The 20,393-nt window shown below is 39.0% G+C and overlaps 1 protein-coding gene across 1 annotated transcript in view; it reads right to left on the bottom strand.

Annotated features, from left to right (window-relative positions):
• The window catches only part of ddr1 (discoidin domain receptor tyrosine kinase 1), a gene marked incomplete at its 5' end in the record, with an annotated part of 69,054 nt that overhangs the window by 42,773 nt on the left and 5,888 nt on the right, over positions 1–20,393 (bottom strand). The window contains 1 exon segment of the mRNA XM_014031160.1: positions 1,173–1,327. Within this exon segment, the coding sequence (XP_013886614.1) occupies positions 1,173–1,269 (97 nt within the window).

The following is a 20,393-nucleotide window of genomic DNA, read 5'->3' as shown; positions in this document are numbered from 1 at the left end:
GTGTGTGTGTGTGTGTGTGTGTGTGTGTGTGTGTGTGTGTGTGTGTGTAATAGCGAGAGTGGGTCGGTGTTACTGCCTCTCTGATTCTCCTATTACAGACGACAGGCTGGCAGACAGGGAGAGGACACAGGATAGCCTGTTGGTAGTGGATGGAGAAAGTTTTACTGATCTGAGAATGTGGACAGAATGTCAGATAGACCAGAAATGAAGGACGGAGGGAAGAAAATGTTTAAAAATGCAATCATGTCTGAGTTTGTGGAAGAGCCTTGAGATGTGCTGAGAGCAAACGTTGATTAAAATGCTGCCTTTCATACCGGAGTTTCAAACTAAYATCATACTATGTTGAGAAACATTGGAGTTGAAGTCAAGTTATGCACAGTCACACAATAATAATCTGATCTGTTGGCACTCAAAGTATGTGTTGTAAATCCCTCTCTGCTACCACATCAAACTTTTCCTCAATATCTAAAAAACTGACTTCCAACCAATGTTGTGTTTTCTGCAGTCAGTAGGGGTAAAAATATGGACGTTCAGCTGCTACCACACCAGGTTTGAGCTGGTTTTCTGACACTTTCTTTAAATTTGGCAACAATTTCACACAGTGCAGAGTACCAATCTTCAGGCTTGCTGAAATTTAATGTCTCTTGATGAGATGCAGCTTTTGCTCTAAAACACACTAGAAAGGCCTACTAGTCAACAGAATTAAGGTGGGCACAGGCCTTGGGTCRTGGCAAAACTTCGATCCAGCAGCCAGCAGCCACTGAGCATGGATTTAAATTTTATGAACCAGAGGAAGACACASAATAAATTTCACCAGCTTGGATAGAGGAGGTAGGTAGCATTGTTACAGTTTTAGTAGCTGTTATTTGTTGCCACAATCTCTGTTTTTGGCCCATCCATAAGTTGTTTTTTGTTACCCTCTCTGCAAATGTCATAAACTTCATAAGTGGCAGATGAAGGTTTAAAGAGTTGATGCCTTCTTCCAAAATCCTACCTAAAAGCCTGACTCCCAATGATTACTTTCTGAAAGTTTCACTAAAATTCACTCAGTGGTTCATGAGATGTTGCTAACAAAAACACACAAAAACCTTTTTGCCTGCCTTTCATCTTACGGTTGAGGCGGATAATAAAGATGGAATATTCTCCCTGCTGCATATGTGTTTGAATCCTACCTGGGTTAAAGTGCCACTCGTGCTCCTCTGATGAAACCAGCGCTGCCAGAACCGTGATCACTACGATAGGCAACAGCCACGCGACTGTCGAGGCCATGGCAGCTGAAAAACCTCTGGTTACGTGTCCGCAGACACACTGATGACCACAGGCATACCTGTTAAAGGAAAAAAAAGAGACAATTTCAGAGCYCCATCTAATAGTTTAAATTGCACCAAACCACCAGCAGATTACACAGCATTTTGCTTTAATGCTCCCACACATGCACACATACAGCTCCAGCCTGAGGCAGCTCTGTAACACCATCAATAACACAACTCTCRCAATGATGCCCTCTCATTCCAAAGCATGCTGCACATCTTACAATTAGCTTTTACTCCACAGTTTTTAGGCCGAGCACTGATCCAAACCCCTAAGGAGCAAGCACAAAGCCAAATAACAAAAAACTGTTTCACGGACTAATTTGTTTTTCTCTCTGGCAACAACAATGCAATGATACAATACTTTTAAAAAGGGACAAAACAGCATGGTAATTGAGGAGGGAATAATTAGCCATCCCAATTTATTCACAGAGCATTTTATTCTTTCCATGTTTGAAACACCAATCATTTCTCCAAATTATTTCAAACCATCTTRCGCTCAATAGGAAGGGGCATATTTGGAGCACCTGGTTATGGATGGATGTTCTGAATGAAACCGAACAGATAAAGCAAGACGGGTGAAATGGAAACTAATAAGTAACATAAGGAAAGATGTTCGTGTTTTGAGTTAAAAAGAATAAACTGTGCTTTGTTGAGTTTTTTTTCATCCTTTCTCTTTATAGTGTTTTACAGCTTTCTGTGCACGCAAGTCTTCAAAGTAAAAAAAAGAAAACACATCCCCAAACTAAGCAACAAAACGAATCATTCTCTGCCACAGAGGACAACGCTCTTAAATTGCCTGAAACCTTTTGTTTGTTCACTTAGCCGTTCTTCCCTGTGGGCAATGTTACGCATGGCTGCAAAAAACAATGTAATGGTCACTAACCAGAAACAAAACCTCAAGGTAGACAAACAGGAATCTGGTCACAAGAGCTGTTTGCACGGCAAAGAGAGAGAGACAAACGGGGTTGTTTCAAAAGGATGACTTGTTTATTGTACGTACATTTTAATRATTTCCATTTTCTAGAAACAAAAGCAGCTGGTAATGCTTGAGGTGAGGTGAAAATTCCACACAACATATTCAACATAACCAGCTAAGGATGCATCAAACGACTGGCCTGAAACCGGTACTGGCCAGTTTTCGCCTTGACACTGAATATGTTTGTTTTAAGACAGCAGATAATCTTGAACTGGTTTCTCAGGTGCCAGCCTATTATGGAAAGTATCTCAGGCCAAATATATGTAAACTTTGCATGACTTTGAWGCATATACAGCACGCAAACAATGTGTAAAATACGTGATGTTAATGTGTTAAATATGTGTCAATATTTTGTGTGTAATTAATGTTAAAAACTACGCGTTAACAGCATGTCAACAACATGTAACATATTCATGGAAAGGTGGGAAGCACCCCTCTCTTTACTAAAGTGGTTTAGCCCAAACCTGAAACAGTKAATGTTTACATGGACATAAGTAATCAAAATAAAAGGCCAGTTGGAATAAAAATTGTCATGTAGATGCCCCAATAAGAATATTCTGATCTAATTCAGCTCAATCTGAATGAACTTGTGATCCAAATGAAGGGGGTAGTCCATGCCGATTGATAATCTGAACTGGATGGATGTGAACACTTAATATGATCATGTTATTCTGGTTGGAGGAAACTGACCTGGCTGTACATGACTTCTGACTTTCATCCACTGATTTCTGGTCTTTTGTGGAGGGATGAGCAGCAGCGCTATATAGTTGCCGGCAGCACAGAACTTTCAAGGACGTTTATTTCCTCCTAATATTCTCATTCAGTAAAAAAGAGGGTAAACAGCATGTCAAATTGCGTCAATTTTTTTTTTTTAGAAAAGCATACATTGTTTTGCCTGTTCCTCAATCAGGGAGTGCAGTAATGTCTCCACCCTTATTAAAACCTGGCGTGGGTCCATTCTGTGTGCTCAGAACATTTTTWTGTTCATCATGGAAGTAGAACTTCTTCTGTGTACTTTTAAGGATAGTTTATAACCCTGCGCATGTTTCTTTTCTGAGAAAAAGCCTGGTGCATGCAAACGCWTGTCGTTGATTGGAAAGCTATTGASAAGAGATGCGACTCAAGCTGACAGGAAGTGAAATTGCCCTAAAGAGATGAAAACAGGCAAATTTGTGCCTCAAACAACACAAAGTTTGTGGTATTAATGGGCTGTTAACATCTACRTTATGTATTAAATATGTGTGAAATTTTGACGTTTGACATGTTAACATCACACATTTTACGTGTCGTTTGAGTGCTGKGTGTCAAAGTCACGTGAAGTGTTTACGTGTATTTGGTCTGGGAGGCTTTCCATAGTTGTTGACTCGGGTCCCTCATGAGAAGCTCCAAGAAATTCTAAACAGACGATGCTTTCAGCAACATCTACTGAATGTAAAATATTGATTGCCGATAACTCCACAGAATATGAAAATTTCAAACTATTTCTTTAGGGACTTAAGTTATGATGCACAAAAGGAGATTATTTTTTATTTCCACTACTTCTGTGCAGACATCTGCACCATATATTTGATTTATTTTTACTTTATCTTATTTAAGTGACATTTTTTACTTATTTGAAGAGAGATAAGGCCTGTAACCTACTGCAGTATAAACAAAAAACTAAGTTGATAAAAGTTGTTTATGGTCAATATTTACTACTGCTGATTGTGAAAATAACCATTTTCTAAAAAACCCATGGATATGATTTTGTTTGGGTTAGTCTGTTAAAAGTAAATCCATATCATCAGAGCTATTAAAAAATCTGATATCGGTATCGGCCCACAAAGCCAGAATCAGTGCATCTCTATCAATTACAACCCAAAATCAGAAAAGTTCTGTACAATACTATTCTGTATTTATGTTTTACATTTGGTTTTAAAATACACAAAAAAATAAGAAAATAAATGAGACCAACCAAAACAGACGGTGTCTTTTAAAACTGTTGCAGATGAATGGATGGATGAAGCACTGCAGTTACAGACACTAAAAATAAAGTGATTTTGAATACAAAAGCATGAAAACCTATTTATAATAAAGTGACAACAGTGCAGCCTTTTTAATGTAGACTAGGGTTGGGCATAATCGTATCGTGTGCAATTAATRYTCAGAAYAACATTAATTGATTATTTTTGGCACTTGACGATTAATACGATTACTGCCACCGTTTGATGCTCCTCTCCACTTCAAATGTGACGAACATTAAAAATAAAATTCTGTAATTTATTTATCTATCAACACAATTTAAAATATGATGTATAGCCTGAAATCTGTAATTTTCACATGATTTGGAACAATTTTTTACAAAGAGCAAATCTTTCCCACTAAACTGGTCATGTGACCAGGACATAGGGGGGTCCAGGGACTCCGGGGGATTAATCGTCAAATTAATCATTATCGGCTAAATACCACAAATAATTGTGATTAATTTTTTTGCCAATATTGCCCAACCCTAATGCAGACACAAACAGGGTGCCTCATTATTAATTACATTATCAGTTCATAACATCACGGTCTTACAGTAATGAATACAGCAAAGTTGCAGCACATCCTCCTTTCATGAGGGCTACAATTTTGGCCTTGTGCTCAAATTAATTTAGATTTGTTGATTCAGCTCATTCGGTCTTTGAAGACCGTAGAGCTCTTGAACTATTTGTTGATCTTCAGAACCCAAGAGATCAAACAGCCGAACATTACSGCTTTCATAAAGTAACAGCAAAGTCGCATGTGTAAAAGTTTCTCATGAACAGAAAACTGAGTGTTTGGCAAAAATYTTCCCAGTAAGTTAAATTACTCAGTACTTTATTTATTTTTTTAGAATATTTCTTTAAAATGGCACCACAAGAATGGAAGCAGCACACATAAAAGAGAGAGACACATTTCCCAACTCCATCCCTTATTCATATTTAACTTAAAAACGTTTGAAGACAACTACCAGTGGGGGAAACTAGAGGGAGGAAACCTGGTGATAAGTGGAAGTCTTAGGAGGGAGTGACAGCTGGGAGAGACAGAGAGTCCAGGCCGTCTTCCCTGCAGACCCCATGTGTGTTTCGGCTTCATCTCCAGCTCCATTCYAACAGGCTGACAGCTGACACACAGCTGTAGTGACAGAGGGTCGGAGGAGTGGAGGGGGGAGGGAATGCATGGAAACGGAGCGACCCAGGGCGGAGACGGCCGACCAAGAGCAGCGATGACATGACTACATGTGTGTGAGTATTTGGGTGGAGGGAGGCGGCGTAAAAAGAGGGTGACTTATGGCCTTCTGAGAGTGTGGGTGCAAAGAGAGGAGGTCTCAGGAAAATCCAGCCAGRGCAGCTGTCTCCGACAGGAGACACAACGCAAGTGATACACGGTGCARGTGTTCCAAGCAGAGACTCAAGAGAGACTTGAACCTTTCTCCAAAGAGAAAACAAAATGACGATATCTTAAAATATGCGTCTTACCGAACTGAGCTCAGTGAGCAAAATTACAGCTGAGCGTACTATAAGTGGGGACTCGATTCCGAGGCGATAACCATGACAGCCAGTGTGTTATCCACTGATAATCCTCTCCAGAGCATCTAATCAGCAAGTGTTCAAACTTTCATCCAGCACGCAGCAGACACACAGAGATGGTCGGCTCCTGAGCTACCTGGGTTAATGATTAGAATCCTCACACAGAATCAGCTCGCATGATTCCGAGGTCTAAATTAACTCCAATCTCTGGCAGACTACAGATTAAAGTTTGCAAATTAGCAAACACCATTCTTAGCTACGCCATGACAAATTTAATCTCCGTCTTAAAATGACTGAATTTTTGCCTTTTAACATTAGCTGTGGTGGCCATCTTGAATTTTTGATTAGCATTTACAATTAAGAAAGATTGTTTTTGGCTACTTCTATACTACCAGTGCATCTCAGGGCAGCTGTGGCTACAATGTAGCTTACCATCATCATTGTGTAAATGTGTGTATGAATGGGTGAGTGACTAAGTGTAAAGCGCTTTGGGGTCCGGAGGGACTTGATAAAGTGCTATATAAGTTCAATCCATTTACCATTTATACTTACAGGGGTTAGACAATGAAACTGAAACACCTGGTTTTAGACCATAACATCCCTTTCAGACAGCTTCCTCTTGCGTCCACAGTTAATCCTGTTGGATGTGGTTCATCCTTCTTGGTGGTATGCTGACATTACCCTGGATACTGTGGCTCTTGATACATCAAAGACTTGCTGTCTTGGTCACAGATACTCCAGCAAGACATGCACCAACAATTTSTCCTCTTTTGAACTCTGGTATATCACCCATAATTTTGTGTGCATTGCAATATTTTGAGTAAAACTGTGCTCTTACCCTGCTAATTGAATCTTAAAACTCTGCTCTTACTGGTGCAATGTGCAATTAATGAAGATTGGCCACCAGGCTGGTCCAATTTAACAATGAAACCTCCCACACTAAAATGACAGGTGTTTCAGTTTCATTGTCTAACCCCTGTATCTTCAGCTTTGTAAGTCTAAAAATGGCTGAACAATAAATTTTGACTAGCCTTCAGCTTGTTGTTCAATAAATGGTCTGAACTTGTATAGCTTATTATCAASCCCCAAGGAGACCCCAAAGCAATTTACACTTACATTCACCCACTCACACACAAATTCACACACTGATGACGGTAACTCAGATAGCAAATAATGTGCATCAATGTTAACAAATGATTAGGCATCAATATTCATCCTTGTTGAAATTATACAAAAAGTGGTCGATGACTTACATGTTGAAACAACATTAGGTTTTCAACCATAACTGATTCTATATCAATGTTGATTCAACATTGATTAGACACTGGCATTTCAATAATTAGAATTCGACCATGAAACATTGATTCAAAAACATCTTTTCAACATTGGTTAATAGAATTGGATGATTGTTTGATGATTGATTCGCCATCGTTCATCAATCTTAACCAAACATCAACTTTTTTGACCATGCATCAACACTGAATGAACATCTTTTGCTATCTGGGAAGCTACATTGTAGCCACAGCTGCCCTGGTGCACACTGACAGAAGGCAGGGCTTCCATGCACCGGCGCCACCGGACCTTCTGACCTCCATCAGTAGGCAAGGTGCATGGCTGAAGTGTCTTGCCCAAGGACACAACGACTGAAACAGCTGGAACGGGGGATCGAACCGGCAATCTTCCAGTTACAAGGTGACTCCCCTAACCTCCCCTCCACAATATTTCTTAAACAGCTTAATTAAAGGCATTTGGAATTAGCAGTGTCAGCCATCTTGAATTTTCAAATCAAGAGTGCCTTTCTATATTTTTATGTGCCCCCCTAAAAACACCTTGGCCACCCCTGTACCAGCCCTGGTAAAAATATCTTAGCTCCGCCCGTGCTTAGACTCCAAGCAGTTGAGTCTCAAATCTGGGTAAATAGTTCCCCAGAAATGCCTCGGACTCTGACGCAGCTTCTGGTTAATAAACAAGCAGAAATGCTGCAAACTTTTGCTTAGTCGCACACAGACATCAACTTACTGTATGTTTACACAGATTAAAATATTGGTTGACTTTTTAAAAKATTGTATTTTGTTAAGACATTTTAATTTCCGTTCCATCAACTGCAAGGTGTTTGTTCATTAGTGTGCTAAATTATAAAATGAAACAACTCTAGTGGGACCGTGTTATTTTAACAATCGACTCTACGAAAGCGCACCGGATTTACCAGCTCTAGATACAAAGAAATCATGAACAGGAGCGGGAAAAACCCCCACACGCATGTTTTTCGGCTARAGCAGAAACAAAAGTGTCCGCAGCCATCTGAGAACACTGTTGTTGGAAAAGTCAAGTGGCGTTGAACAGCTGTGGTCGGTGCTCAGAGGGAAGGAGAAGGGCCCGCTGTGTTCTGGAGGAGGCAGAGCAGTGAGCGCGCAGCCCGATCCGCACTCACARTCTGCCTCGGCTAATCCAAGAGCGGGACTAATGAATACTTATGAGCAGCTGCTGCTTCTGTCCCACACAACACAACTGACAAGYGGGACAAAGCCGAGAGCAGAAAAACATGCAGGGGGAAACTTTTGTTATTGTCATTTTTTTAAGATAGCAGTCATTGCATCATGTGAGATAGTTTGCCAGTCACTATAATTAGACTGGGTCAGTGAAAAGCTGGCAAGACAATCTTGGCTCTGCTTAGTGTCTTTGCTCAAGCCACAAATTTTAACCCTGATAAATTTATTTTTCTTTTCAGTTTTTTTTTTAAATAAAGACAGTTTAAACATGAATGGTGGCGTTATTAATACCTGACTTTGAAAAGCAAAAGCAGATAATTATGTTTGTACCTAGGTTTGTGTGTCTGTTAACAAAATATCTCATGTACTAATAGACAAATTTTTGATGAAACTTGAAGCAAGTGATCACTGGGTGTGTCTGATAAACTGATTACCTTTGTGAGTCAACCCGATTTTAGATGGCTGCTGCCGCCAACTGAACCTACAAAACACAAAAATGGCTATAACATTTTACAGATGTTAAATTAAAATTCGGCATGGAAGTAGCAGAAACAGATCCCCAACACATAGTTTAAGCGTTAATGAATTATACATGATCTTTGGTTAATATTTTGCCATTGTATGTCTGTTAGTCAAATATCTCGAGAACCACAGGAAGAATTTTTAGAAGAAACTTTTAGGAAAGGATGATTGGATTTATATCTACAGCTAATGATCTTTTGAAGTAGATCCAATTCAACCTGACCAGCTAATTAACTTTAACAAACGCAAAAATTGGATAGAACTCGACAAGTTTGCAGATAAAGCTAAATTTGGTGTTGTAGTATCTGAGAGTCATGCCCTATAAACACCACTACACATTGTCCAACAAACGGCTACAGCTCCGTCATTCCTCAACATAAGATGAATTCTGGAATGAAATGCTAAACTTTTAATGCTTTCATTTTCTAAATAAAAAAGCACCAGTCTAACCGTCAGTGTTGCTGTAACTCTGCATGTTTGAGTCCATTAGTCGCAAACGGTGTGTTTTACATCAGCACAGAACATTTTCTAAAGCACATCATTACTTAGAAACCATTTCTGTGATCTTTCCTGGGTCCAGACGGCCATTAGTTTCAGTTTGTGTCAGTGCCAAATAAAAATCAACTCACACAGACTCGAAATCTGAGAGGTAATCAATCACAATCAATGCCTAATTCATTTTTTATGTCGGTTATGTCATTTCAAGCCTCGACTCAAGAGAACTGTAGAACAGAAACATTAGCAGTGAATTCCTCTCTGACCCAGTTTACTTATTATTTCATTTTCTTTCAATTCTGCTCCAAAAAAAATTAAAACAGCTGCATGACTACAGTGAAATGAAAAAAAAAAATAACGTATATCATAATGCTGATGGTTGCCAGGTATGTTTTAACAGTTTGTCGGCCAGTTCAACTTATTTAATTATTAGAAAACAAAAGTGTTGGACAAATTAGGAAGAAAGACAGAAGAAAGACAGAACTATTTGACACATAAATGTTTAGCAGATGGGACAAAATCCTGCAAACATGCTGGATTATAGTGTGAACGCTGAGTCAGCATTCACATGATTTTCCACTTTTGCACTTAGTGTTTTACTGCTTTTACATGGTGCTCTGCTTTTAAAAATTTTAATGTTCAGCATTTTTTTAGCTTTTTGCTATTTTTCTGCTTTTATAGCTTTCAGCTAATGTTCTACTTATTTAGCCTTTAGTTAATACTCTGTTGTTTAGCCTTCAGGTAATGTTCTGCATTTTTTACTTTTAGCTAATGCTTTTACAGCTTTTAGCTGATGTTCTGCTTTTTTAGCCTTCAGTTAATATTCTGTTTTTTTAGCCTATAGTTAATATTCTTTTAGCCTACAGTTAGCGTTCTACTTTTTTAGCTTTTAGCTAATGTTCTGCTTTTTAGCCTATTATTGATATTCTGCCATTTAGCTTAAGTTAATGTTCTACTTCTTTACTTTTTAGTAAATGTTTTGCTTTTATAAGTTTTAGCTGATGTTCTGCTTATTTAGCCTTTAGTTAATGTTCTGCTTTTTTAGCCTTTTGATGGTGCGTTGCCTTATGTTACTTTGAGCTTTATTAACTCAGTTTCAGCTTCTGCATCAGAATTGGGCAGTCATTCGGCTCACACTGTTTCACAGCAGAAAATACAGTTTCTGTAGTTTTCAGTCATTACTATGAACCTCCTGGTGGTGAAAGAAGTCATGAGATCATAAGAACCAGTGGGACGAGTTCTCATTAGATCCAAATATCAGCTTAAATTTTGAAAACATCAAATAGTTTGTTGAAACTTTTTATCTGTTAAAAAGCAGTGGGCCTTGAGCTGCTCAAACCTTTGCATAAGGAATAATCTGAAAATCTCAGTTTTTGATAAAAGTTGAAGAATGTGAATTTGCTTGTAGGTTCCAGCAGAGAAAAGCCTCCCTGCTTTCTGCCATCAGTTTCTGTCTAGTTTCAGACGTGTGAAGTCTTCAGTCACGGCCAGATAAAGGGACTCGCTGCCTGTTAGAGGTGACTGATGGTCACAGGAGAGTCGAACAGCACTTTGTTTTGGATTTCTGTGAGAGGAAGATGGTTGAGCAAACTATTAAAGCTTTGAGATGTGTGTGTGTGGGGGGGGGGGGGATGGAACAGGATTCGATCTTTTATCTTCCTGAGACTTTGAAGGATTAGACGGTGCTGACCGCAGGAACAGGGTCATCTGATGACTTTCTTGAAAATAGATTTTGCTTGTGTGACTCAGGAGTGAAGTGTTTTCACTGAAAACCCACTTCAGGTGGAGGCAGGAGATGACGGTTCTGTTCAGTGGAGAACGTTTGTTAATGTTGAACACGTTTCTTTAGTTTTCACAGGTTAATGATTGAAGCATTTCTCATCGTTATACTTTCTCCAATGAACAAACAAAACAGCTTTTCACCCTGAGGGAGGARGGACGTTTTAAATCAATGAAATGAGGAGAAAAGCTTAAAACTTTACCTACAAGCATAAATACAAACCAGACTAGGACTGTTGGAGAAATCGCAGAGGGGCAACACAAACTGCCCGTCTCTCCTCACTTGTGAACAGCTAAAAATTTTAAGCTGAATCGATCAAAGTGTGGGTAAAAAAATGAAGCAGAGATGAAAGAAGACGCTCATTATCCAAACGTCAATCAGCTGTTCAGGTTGCCATGGTGATGTTAGGTTGGATATTTTATTTGAATCAGATGAAAAATTGAAAAAAACTTTGTCTCAAACACACATAAGAGTTTAAAATGTTTGGCTTTCTTTGAAAATCACTTTTTCACTTTCTCTTGGTCGAGGCCATTCATGTCAGCTTTTTGTCTTAGAACATGTGTCAAACTCAAGGCCTGCAGGCCAAATGTAGCCCACCCCATGGCATTTTATGTGACCCTCAAGKGCTTCAAAGATATGCTGCTTTAAAGCCAGCATTGACCATGAACTACATCTCCCATAATGCACGTTGATTATTTTATCTGCAAAATGATGGCATCCCACCACTAGGTGGAGGTACACAGGATTCAAAAGTAGCCGGTGAAATTCTCAGTGTAAAATATCCATTTCACTTGCAGATTACTTTTTGCTGGGACCAATTTGTACTGGGAAGTGGGAATTTCACACTTACAAGTCATAAATTTAAACTGGAACGCCATTGCAGTGAGAATTCGTAGTTGGAAAGTGGGAGTTCAAAATTCAAGATGGAGGCTACTCACCACAACTCACTCTTACTTTATTTCCCATTTCATTCGTGCATATACTGGTAGTACTTTTCAGTGTTTATAACAGGATGTGTTAAAACACTGTTTCTATGCAGGAAATACCACATAGAGCTCAGTGTTTGTTAGCGGTGCTCAGCAGTAGCAATGAGATGAGTTGATGTGTTTAGTTGAACTTAAACATGAAAAGTTGAAGTTAATTATGACCATAATGCAGTGAAAGTGAGTTTTACACCCCTGCCTTACAGACTTATATTGCAGGATAAAAAAACCAAAATGTTTTATTTATGTTTTGATGAAAAAATAAAGCCTGGGGAGTCGACACTATAAGAGCTGGGGCAGGTTTGTCGACTATCTTGGAAAAAATTTCACACAGTCCAATTAAACCAATCATTTGGTGATTTAAAACAGCTTTTTTTATGTCCAACTGTGTGCAAACAGTTAGTAACTTAACAAAAAAGAATTTAAAATGWTATTGTTCCTCTACAATATTAGTTTTTTCACAGTAATCCCATAAACAACTCACTAACTGCCTGGAAGTAGGAGGACACGTCAGGGTCTTCTGTACTCCTGCTTGTCATCTTGTTGCTCATCATCCGTTTCATGACTTTTCTTTGTAGAAAGGAAGTATAAGCAATGACTGTGGAATCTGATTTTCTTTAGTTTCACTAAAGGAAGCGCATCCGAAGAATGGATGAATCATTTAAWGAGGAAAAGTGACTGGACAGGAGTCCCAAGCTTAACTGCAGAAAGGRGGTGAATAATGTCCTGATGCATCTCAGTCATCCAGGTAAAAAAATCAAAGAGAAAAATGTAAATGTAAATGAGTGAAAACTGCAGAGTTCTGGCCATTAGATGTAGCTCGTCTGTGTTGGGACATTCTTTTGAACAGTGGCTGCTTTGTTTCCCCGGTGTATAACTGGTCACAGTCCTCCTGGCACTTAACAGCATATACAACATTGCTCTGTTTGTGCCGGGGCACCGGATCTTTGGGGTGAACCAGCCTTTGCCGTAATGTGTTTTGGGGTTTGAAAGCCACTGGGACATCGTTTAGAAAATAAACGTCTCAGTTTCTCCGAAACACCCGCAACATACGGAATAACCACTGGTTTGGGTCTGGGTTTGGGGTCTTCATTTTCACTTGAAGGTTGGTGGTGGTGAATAATGATAAAGGATTTATTTTGCAGTGCTCATCGTCAAATGACTCAAGATTTAGTTGAACCAAAATTAATATAAGAAAACTGAAACAGAGCAGAGCAACAATTTTTATGCCAAATCAGGATTTCAAACAAACTCTACAGGTAAGAAAATAACATTAGCTATAGTTACAGAAAACTAAAAATCCATGAGAAACAAACTTTTTTTACGATTTGCTGCTTCTATAAAACTTAAACTTTTCTATTTGCTCCTTCAGTTTGTATCAAATGCAGCTTCTCCACAGCTCAGAGGAAAAACAGGTTTTCACGTAAGATTTTGGAAGACGGCGTCGARACTTTAAGCACTGCTCCCAGACCCTTTATGAAGGTAAACAAAATTATTGTGACAACACCATAACAACAGCAATTATTTTTTATGTGTCTTCCTCRGAATGGAGCAGGTGATACTCTGCACTACTGACTTTATTTTTCACTTTATTTTTCAGTGCGGTACTGGWTCTAGTCAGATTTTATGCATGTAARGCACAGTGTTCTCATTATACTAAGCTTTTTACCAGAACCGTTTGAAGAAAAAAATGGAAATAAATTGCCTTGCTTACTGTAAAAAATATATCTGGATATATTTTATCATGACCCTTGTGTTGGTAAGCATCATATCCAGTTTCTTGGCAGTACACAGCCCTACTGATTTAAATAGGAAGTTTAAAAGTCAGCTAAGCAGCAAAAGTTTTTATGAAAATACTAGTGGAAAAGCCCTGTACTGTTTGTGTTTCACTTCCTGGTTTGTTCTCACTCGTTCCAAAAGTTGCCTTTGTTAAATAATTGTATTGATTTGAGTCTCTTTGAGTTGAAAATGGTTTTGATTTTGTTTTAATGTGATAACTGTCTTGTCCAATTTGTGCCTATTATAAGCTCTTGAATTGTGCACAAAAAGAAAAAAAATTGCAGMGTTTTTTTGTCATCACAGAGGGAGGTGAGCTGCAAATCAAAAACACACACAAGCCCAACYAGCCTGGTGTGAGGGGAGTGTGTGTCTCTGCAGTCCTGCAGGAACAACACACTGTTTTATTAGGACTGTTCTGACTGGGTCACTGTGATCCAGAACTGTCACAMCTGAATAAAATGTGTCGGATCAGATACAGAAGCTTGAAAACACTGGAGCTGGGCTATCTGACTCACATCCTTCATTACAGAGGAACTAAAGTAAATAGTATGGGGCTGAAAATTAAARAGGAGAAAAACAAAAAGCTAAAGAAAAACTCAAGGTAAAAAATAAAGCTTGAGTGATTTGATAGTGCTCAAAAGTTRGTGATAGGAAAGACTCAGCTGCTATCAAACCCAATTAGTGGTAAATATCTGCAAAATTGAGTAGTAATTTATAGCAGAGCTGCACAATACTGTTTGAGCATCGTCAACACAACATGTGTGTGCAATGTTCACACTGCAGGTCCTGCGATGCAGGAGGCAAATTAAATCAATGTGTTWTCTAGGGACTAAACCACTAAACCATAAGTSATTGCACTAAACAGATACATGTTACGCTTTTATTTTGATGGGTTGCTTCTGCCTGCAGAAGCAGGCAGCTTTGTGTAGGGATGGGTGATACTAGGAAATCCCTTATCGATACTGATACCAAGTAAATACATGGCCAGTATCACTGATTCCAATACAGATACTTGTCATATTTGTATATGTTTAGGTAGTCGATTATGATCAAACTCAGGACAAATCTTTTAGGCAAATATAAATTTTTAAGAAAAAATGCCACTAGTGCAAAATAAATCTAAACAACAATGTAACAAAAATATAARGTCAAAAACACACACACAGGTCTYAGTTCAGCAACAGTATGTGCTCAAAGGATGAGGTCAGCTGACTACCTGAATATACTGAATGACCAGGTTATTCCATCAATGGATTGTTTCTTCCCTGACGGCACGGCCATATTCCAAGATGACGATGCCAGGATTCATCAGGCTGGAATTGTAAAAGAGTGGTTCAGGGAGCATGAGACATCGTTTTCACACATGGATTGGCTCCACAGGGTCCAGACCTTAACCCCATTGAGACTCTTTGGGGTGTGTTAGAGAAAGCTTTAYYCAGCGGTCAGACTCTACCATCATCAARYCAAGATCTTGGTGAAAAATGAATGAAGCACTGGATGGAAATATGTGGCGGCACGGTGGCTCAGTTGGTAGATCAAGGAGGTCGCCGGCCCGGGGACCTTTCWSGGTAGAGTTTGCATGTTCTCTKCYRGCKTGTGAGTTTTRTCCAGGTACTCTGGCTTCCTCCCACAGACCAAAAACATGACTGTTAGGTTAATTGGTAACTTTAAAATTGTCTCAAGGTGTGAGTGAGAGAGTGAATGGTTGTCTGTCTTAWTTGTCTCTATGTGTGGTCCTGTGATGGACTTCAGACCTGTTCAGAGAGTAACCCGCCCCTCGCACATTTTTTTTTTTGGCCGAGCAGTGTAAATGGTAAATGGTAAATGGACTGTACTTATATAGCGCCTTTTTATCCATCCGGGACACTCAYAGCACGTCACACTACAGACATTCACCCATGCACACACACATTCACACACTGATGATGGCAAACTACATTGTAGCCACAGCTGCTCTGGGGCACACTGACAGGCGAGGCTGCCATACACAGGCACCACCGGACCCTCTGACCACCATCAGTAGGCAAGGTGGGTAAAAGGCGGGTAAAGTGTCTTGCCCAAGGACACAACGACTGAGTAGACTGGACGGGGATCGAACCAGCAACCTTCCGGTTCCAGGACGACTCCCCTAACCACTCTACCACAGCCACCCCTAAATGAGTATGTATATATCAAGTGYCCTGTTCATCTGTTGAACATTGCTGTATTTTTTCATATCGCAATGAATATCGCAGAGTTAGAAAATATTGCTTTGTCAGTTTTTTCCAACATCAAGCAGCCCTAGTTTATTAGCTGTTGGCATCCATCTTGAATTAGGTTGACTCCAAAAGTTAATCAGATGTAGATTTATACCCAGTGATTACTTTGATCGCCTCAGTTGTTCATCAGATATCAGACAAACTAACACAGGTATTCACATGATRGCCCACCTTACAGGTGACAGGTCATAAAACGGTGCTGTCAGCTGTTCATGTTTATGAAKCACGTTAAAAGGCTTTATGCTCGCGCAAATGAAAAACATTAGAAAATAAAGATTTTTTGGCAAGCTGCTTGTGACTGACAGCAACTTCAGTGCAGTTTTATATCTTCCGGCTGTAAAAAGTAAGAAACTCACYCATGTCAGTGCATGTATTCAAGCTGTGCTCAGCTCTTTCTTCTCTCATAAATCCATCTGGAGACAAGTTCAGATTCAAGTGAAAGTGTGTTAATGAGGGGCTCGTCTCACCTTTATGYGAAGTAAGGTGTTCCTGTATCTAAAAATTAACCTTTGGTTCAAAAAAAAAAAAGAGGTCAACTCAAAATTGGACTTCAGTGGGAGTGTGAGTGTAGGTAATAAAAATTCAGCAGGCTTGAAGTAGCATCAGTATGTTAATACGACATAGTTCCAGCAAAGTTTGGTTCTAGTTTTGACCCACAGGTTACTTTACAGTTCGAGCTGAAGTCCTTGAATTCAATTTGTAACCTGTCAGAGAGTCAGTGAGAGTCTGAGGGGGAGGACGGGTGTGTGTGGGGGGGAGGTATGTGACAGAATGGTGTTACTCTCACAACCTGCAGAGAGAAAACAGCCGCAGACAGACGGGCAGAAGGAAAAATCCCAACCATACAGAAAAACCAAGAARGATAGAGAAGCGTGAGAAAAAAAAAGCAACCGTTTGCCTGCAGGGGGTTGACAGATATACATCCAGTGAGCCGTTATTGAAACAGACCTGAGGAACAAGAGTCAGCAGAAAGGGATAAAGAGTGCAGCAGAGAGGAAAAAAACACATAGATCTGGTCAAACAGGAACAAGCATTTAAAGCATGTGTCAAACTTAAGGCCRGTGGACCAAATCTGGCTCTCGTTAACATTTTATCCGGCCCTAAAAGATCACACTCTTCTCAWACAGCTCCAACTTTCAAGCCAAGAGAATTACTGTAGATTAGAAATTTTCAGTATTTTTTATTTTTTTATTTTTTTGGTGCAGAAAGAGCAACAGAGAATCCACTTTACTTATCTTGTATCTTCTCATCTTATTTTAAAATCAAATAACTGGATTTTAATGAGGACTTTATGTTATTTGATTTGCTGGATTGTGATAAAACGTATCTCTAAGATATAATAAATGAAAGAGTTGTTGATAGAGAGTAGGGTTGGGCATAATCATATCGTGTGCAATTAATCATCAGAAAAACAATCGATTACTATTTGGCACTTGATGATTAATACGATTAAAGCCACCAGGCAGACTGACTGGAGATTTCTCCAGTCAGTCTGCTTGATGCTGCTCTCCGCTTCAAACATGACGAACGTTAGAAAAAAAAGTTCTGTAATTTATTTATCTATCAACACAATTTAAAAATTGATGTATAGACTGAAGTCTGTAATTTTGACACACTTTGGAACAGATTTTTACAAAGAGCAAATCTTTCCCACTAAATTGGTCTTTTGACTAGGACATAAGGGTGTCCAGGGACTCCAGGGCATTAATTGTCAAATTAATCGTTATCGGCTAAATACCACAATTAATCGTGATTTATTTTTTCGCCAATATTGCCCAACCCTAACAGAGAGTAAGGCATAAAAAATAAACACTAWATTTGACTTTGTTTTTCTTTATCCGCTATGTTGTTAATGATATGAAACATCATTTAGAGAGGGTCTTTTGTATTTAGAGATGGGATGAARGGCTCTTTGGAGGGTTGGGCAAAATCTGTGTGCAATTAATCGTCAGTGAATCCCTGCAAAGTTGTTTCACAGTTTGTGGACTCAGTCTTTCTAATTTGGCAGCATAAATATTAACATAAATATAGTCCCCCCCCACACACACACACACAAAAACAAAAAATAAAACAAAAACAAGACAAAACAATACAGTACAGTATGACCCTCAACTGAAGGGATCGGATCTCCATGAGGCATTTGTTTCATTGAGCCATTCTGTGGGCAGAACCATGTTTTGTCAAGTGAAAACCCCCTCCCCCTGCTGTTCTCCACCCCTCTGCCTGTCTTACATGTAAAAATGAAGGGGGAGGGACTGTCTCTGTGGTTAAGGAGGAAAAAAACAAAGATATTACGAAGAGAATTTTTTTTTTTATCTACGAATGGCTCTTTACTGAATGATTCAGATTGTTTGTGAATGTCACCTCTCTCTGTTTTACTTTAAGAATAATTTGTTTTTTAATATTTTATAAAATATATATTACATATTGACAAAGATTGGCCCCTGATTTGGACCAAGGTTTGAATATTTGCTCTCTTGTGTAACTGAGTTTGACCCCCTGACTTATAGAGTCAAAGTGAGAAAAATCGAATCTTCTTCTCATTCCTAATGAACTACAGCTCTGGGTAAATAAGCGTTCTTGACTTTTTGGGCAGTTTAATGTTCAGCGAGTACACTGACACAAAAACAAAAAGAAACGATCCAAAACTGTGGCGACCTGGTTAATATAAAGCCAGAGGTTTGCTTCAAAACCAAACCACACAAACACCTCCGTGTTAAAAGCCTCAGGCGCAGGCTGATACCTCCATCACACTCCTCCTCCTCTCATCAGAAAAAAAGCCTCCTAAAAAGAGGTAAATTACACATTGCACAACAGTTTCCTGATGGTAATGTACCCCTTCAAAKCCAGCGGAGGGAAAGAGACAGACACATCAAGCCCACTCAGTGTGGCTGTTGTTACAGCTCACATTCATCACAKGCAGAAAAGACACTTTTTAAAAACGAAGGTAACCTTTGATGTTCGACACGACCGTCCTCCGTGTTCCAAGGTTTCAAACTTTGCCAGGAGACATTTATTAGTCGTGCGCTGAACCACAAAAAAGGTACGGCGTGTGCTTGCAGCTCGGGTGAAAATATCTGACATAAAAAGGCAGAGAATAGACCACATGCTGGCTTTTAACTATACTTCCATCTTTTATAAGTTTCATCTTTTTTTCTATCCAAAAGCTGCAACCTCGACTTCAACGAAGTTGCTGGGATGGGAGAAAGAACATGGTTCTCAGTTGGTTTCAGCTGGATGCCTTCTCTCATCAGATCATTAACTGACCATCAAATAAAAAAAAATGTTTAAAAAAAGAAAAAGCTGTGTAGAAATATTTGTGGCTTCAAAGTCTGGKAAATTACCTAAAATGATGTCTCATGAGTCAAAGTTCAAGACTACAAAAATAAAAAACTGATTTGAAGAGAGCAGGGGGAAAAACAGCACCTTTTTTTTAAGCTCGTTTCTCTTTTCTGCTTTAGGCTACATTAGCTGCTAAGAGCCGAACCCCTCAGTGATCTGTCAGCAGATGAGCTGCAGTGTGTTWTAGGTGGTAGTTCTGACATGGTGTTGCAGGAGTGAAACAGATCACAGTTAATATTTTATAAAACCATAAAATATGGATTACTGATGAGAAATTATATATTAGGCAACTTCAACCTCAACCTTCAAAGCTGCAGGTTTTTGTGCCTTTCTGCTGATACTGAAACTCAAAGTCACAAAAATAATCATCTGAAAGTTTTCTCACTTCTCACAAGTGCTATCAATAGAAGGATTTTGTCACTTTCAAAACTTTTAAAAGTGTGTCTGTGTGGTGGGGTATTATGCAAAATTATATCATGTTATAACATCATTCCCTGTTTCCATAACAACTGAAGGTAACATACATGAAGGTCCATATTTATTTGGACACTGACACAAAGTTGTTTTATTTTGCCTCTTTACTGAAACATACTAAAACATATTCATGTGCATTATATGACTAAAACGTGAATGTTTTATTTTGCCTCTTTACTGAAACATATTCACGTTTTAGTTATATAATGTTAAAGTCCAGACTTTCAGCTTTCATTTAAGGGTAACCACATTAAAATTGGATGAATGGTTTAGGAGTTCAGCTCTTTAACATGAGCTTACTCTGCTTTTAAAGGGAACAAAATTAATTGGACAACTGACTCAAAGGCTAGTTGATGAGCAGGTGTAGACAATTCCTTCATTATGTCATTCTCAATTAAGCAGATAAAAGGCCTGGAGTTGATTTGAAGTGTGGTGCTTCAAGTGTCGATGCC

Source organism: Austrofundulus limnaeus, unplaced genomic scaffold, assembly GCF_001266775.1.
Source record: "Austrofundulus limnaeus strain Quisiro unplaced genomic scaffold, Austrofundulus_limnaeus-1.0 Scaffold1193, whole genome shotgun sequence".
In the NCBI taxonomy this organism is placed as follows: Eukaryota; Metazoa; Chordata; class Actinopteri; order Cyprinodontiformes; family Rivulidae; genus Austrofundulus; species Austrofundulus limnaeus.
Note: the sequence above shows the minus strand (reverse complement) of the source record. Positions and strands in the feature narration are given on the sequence as shown.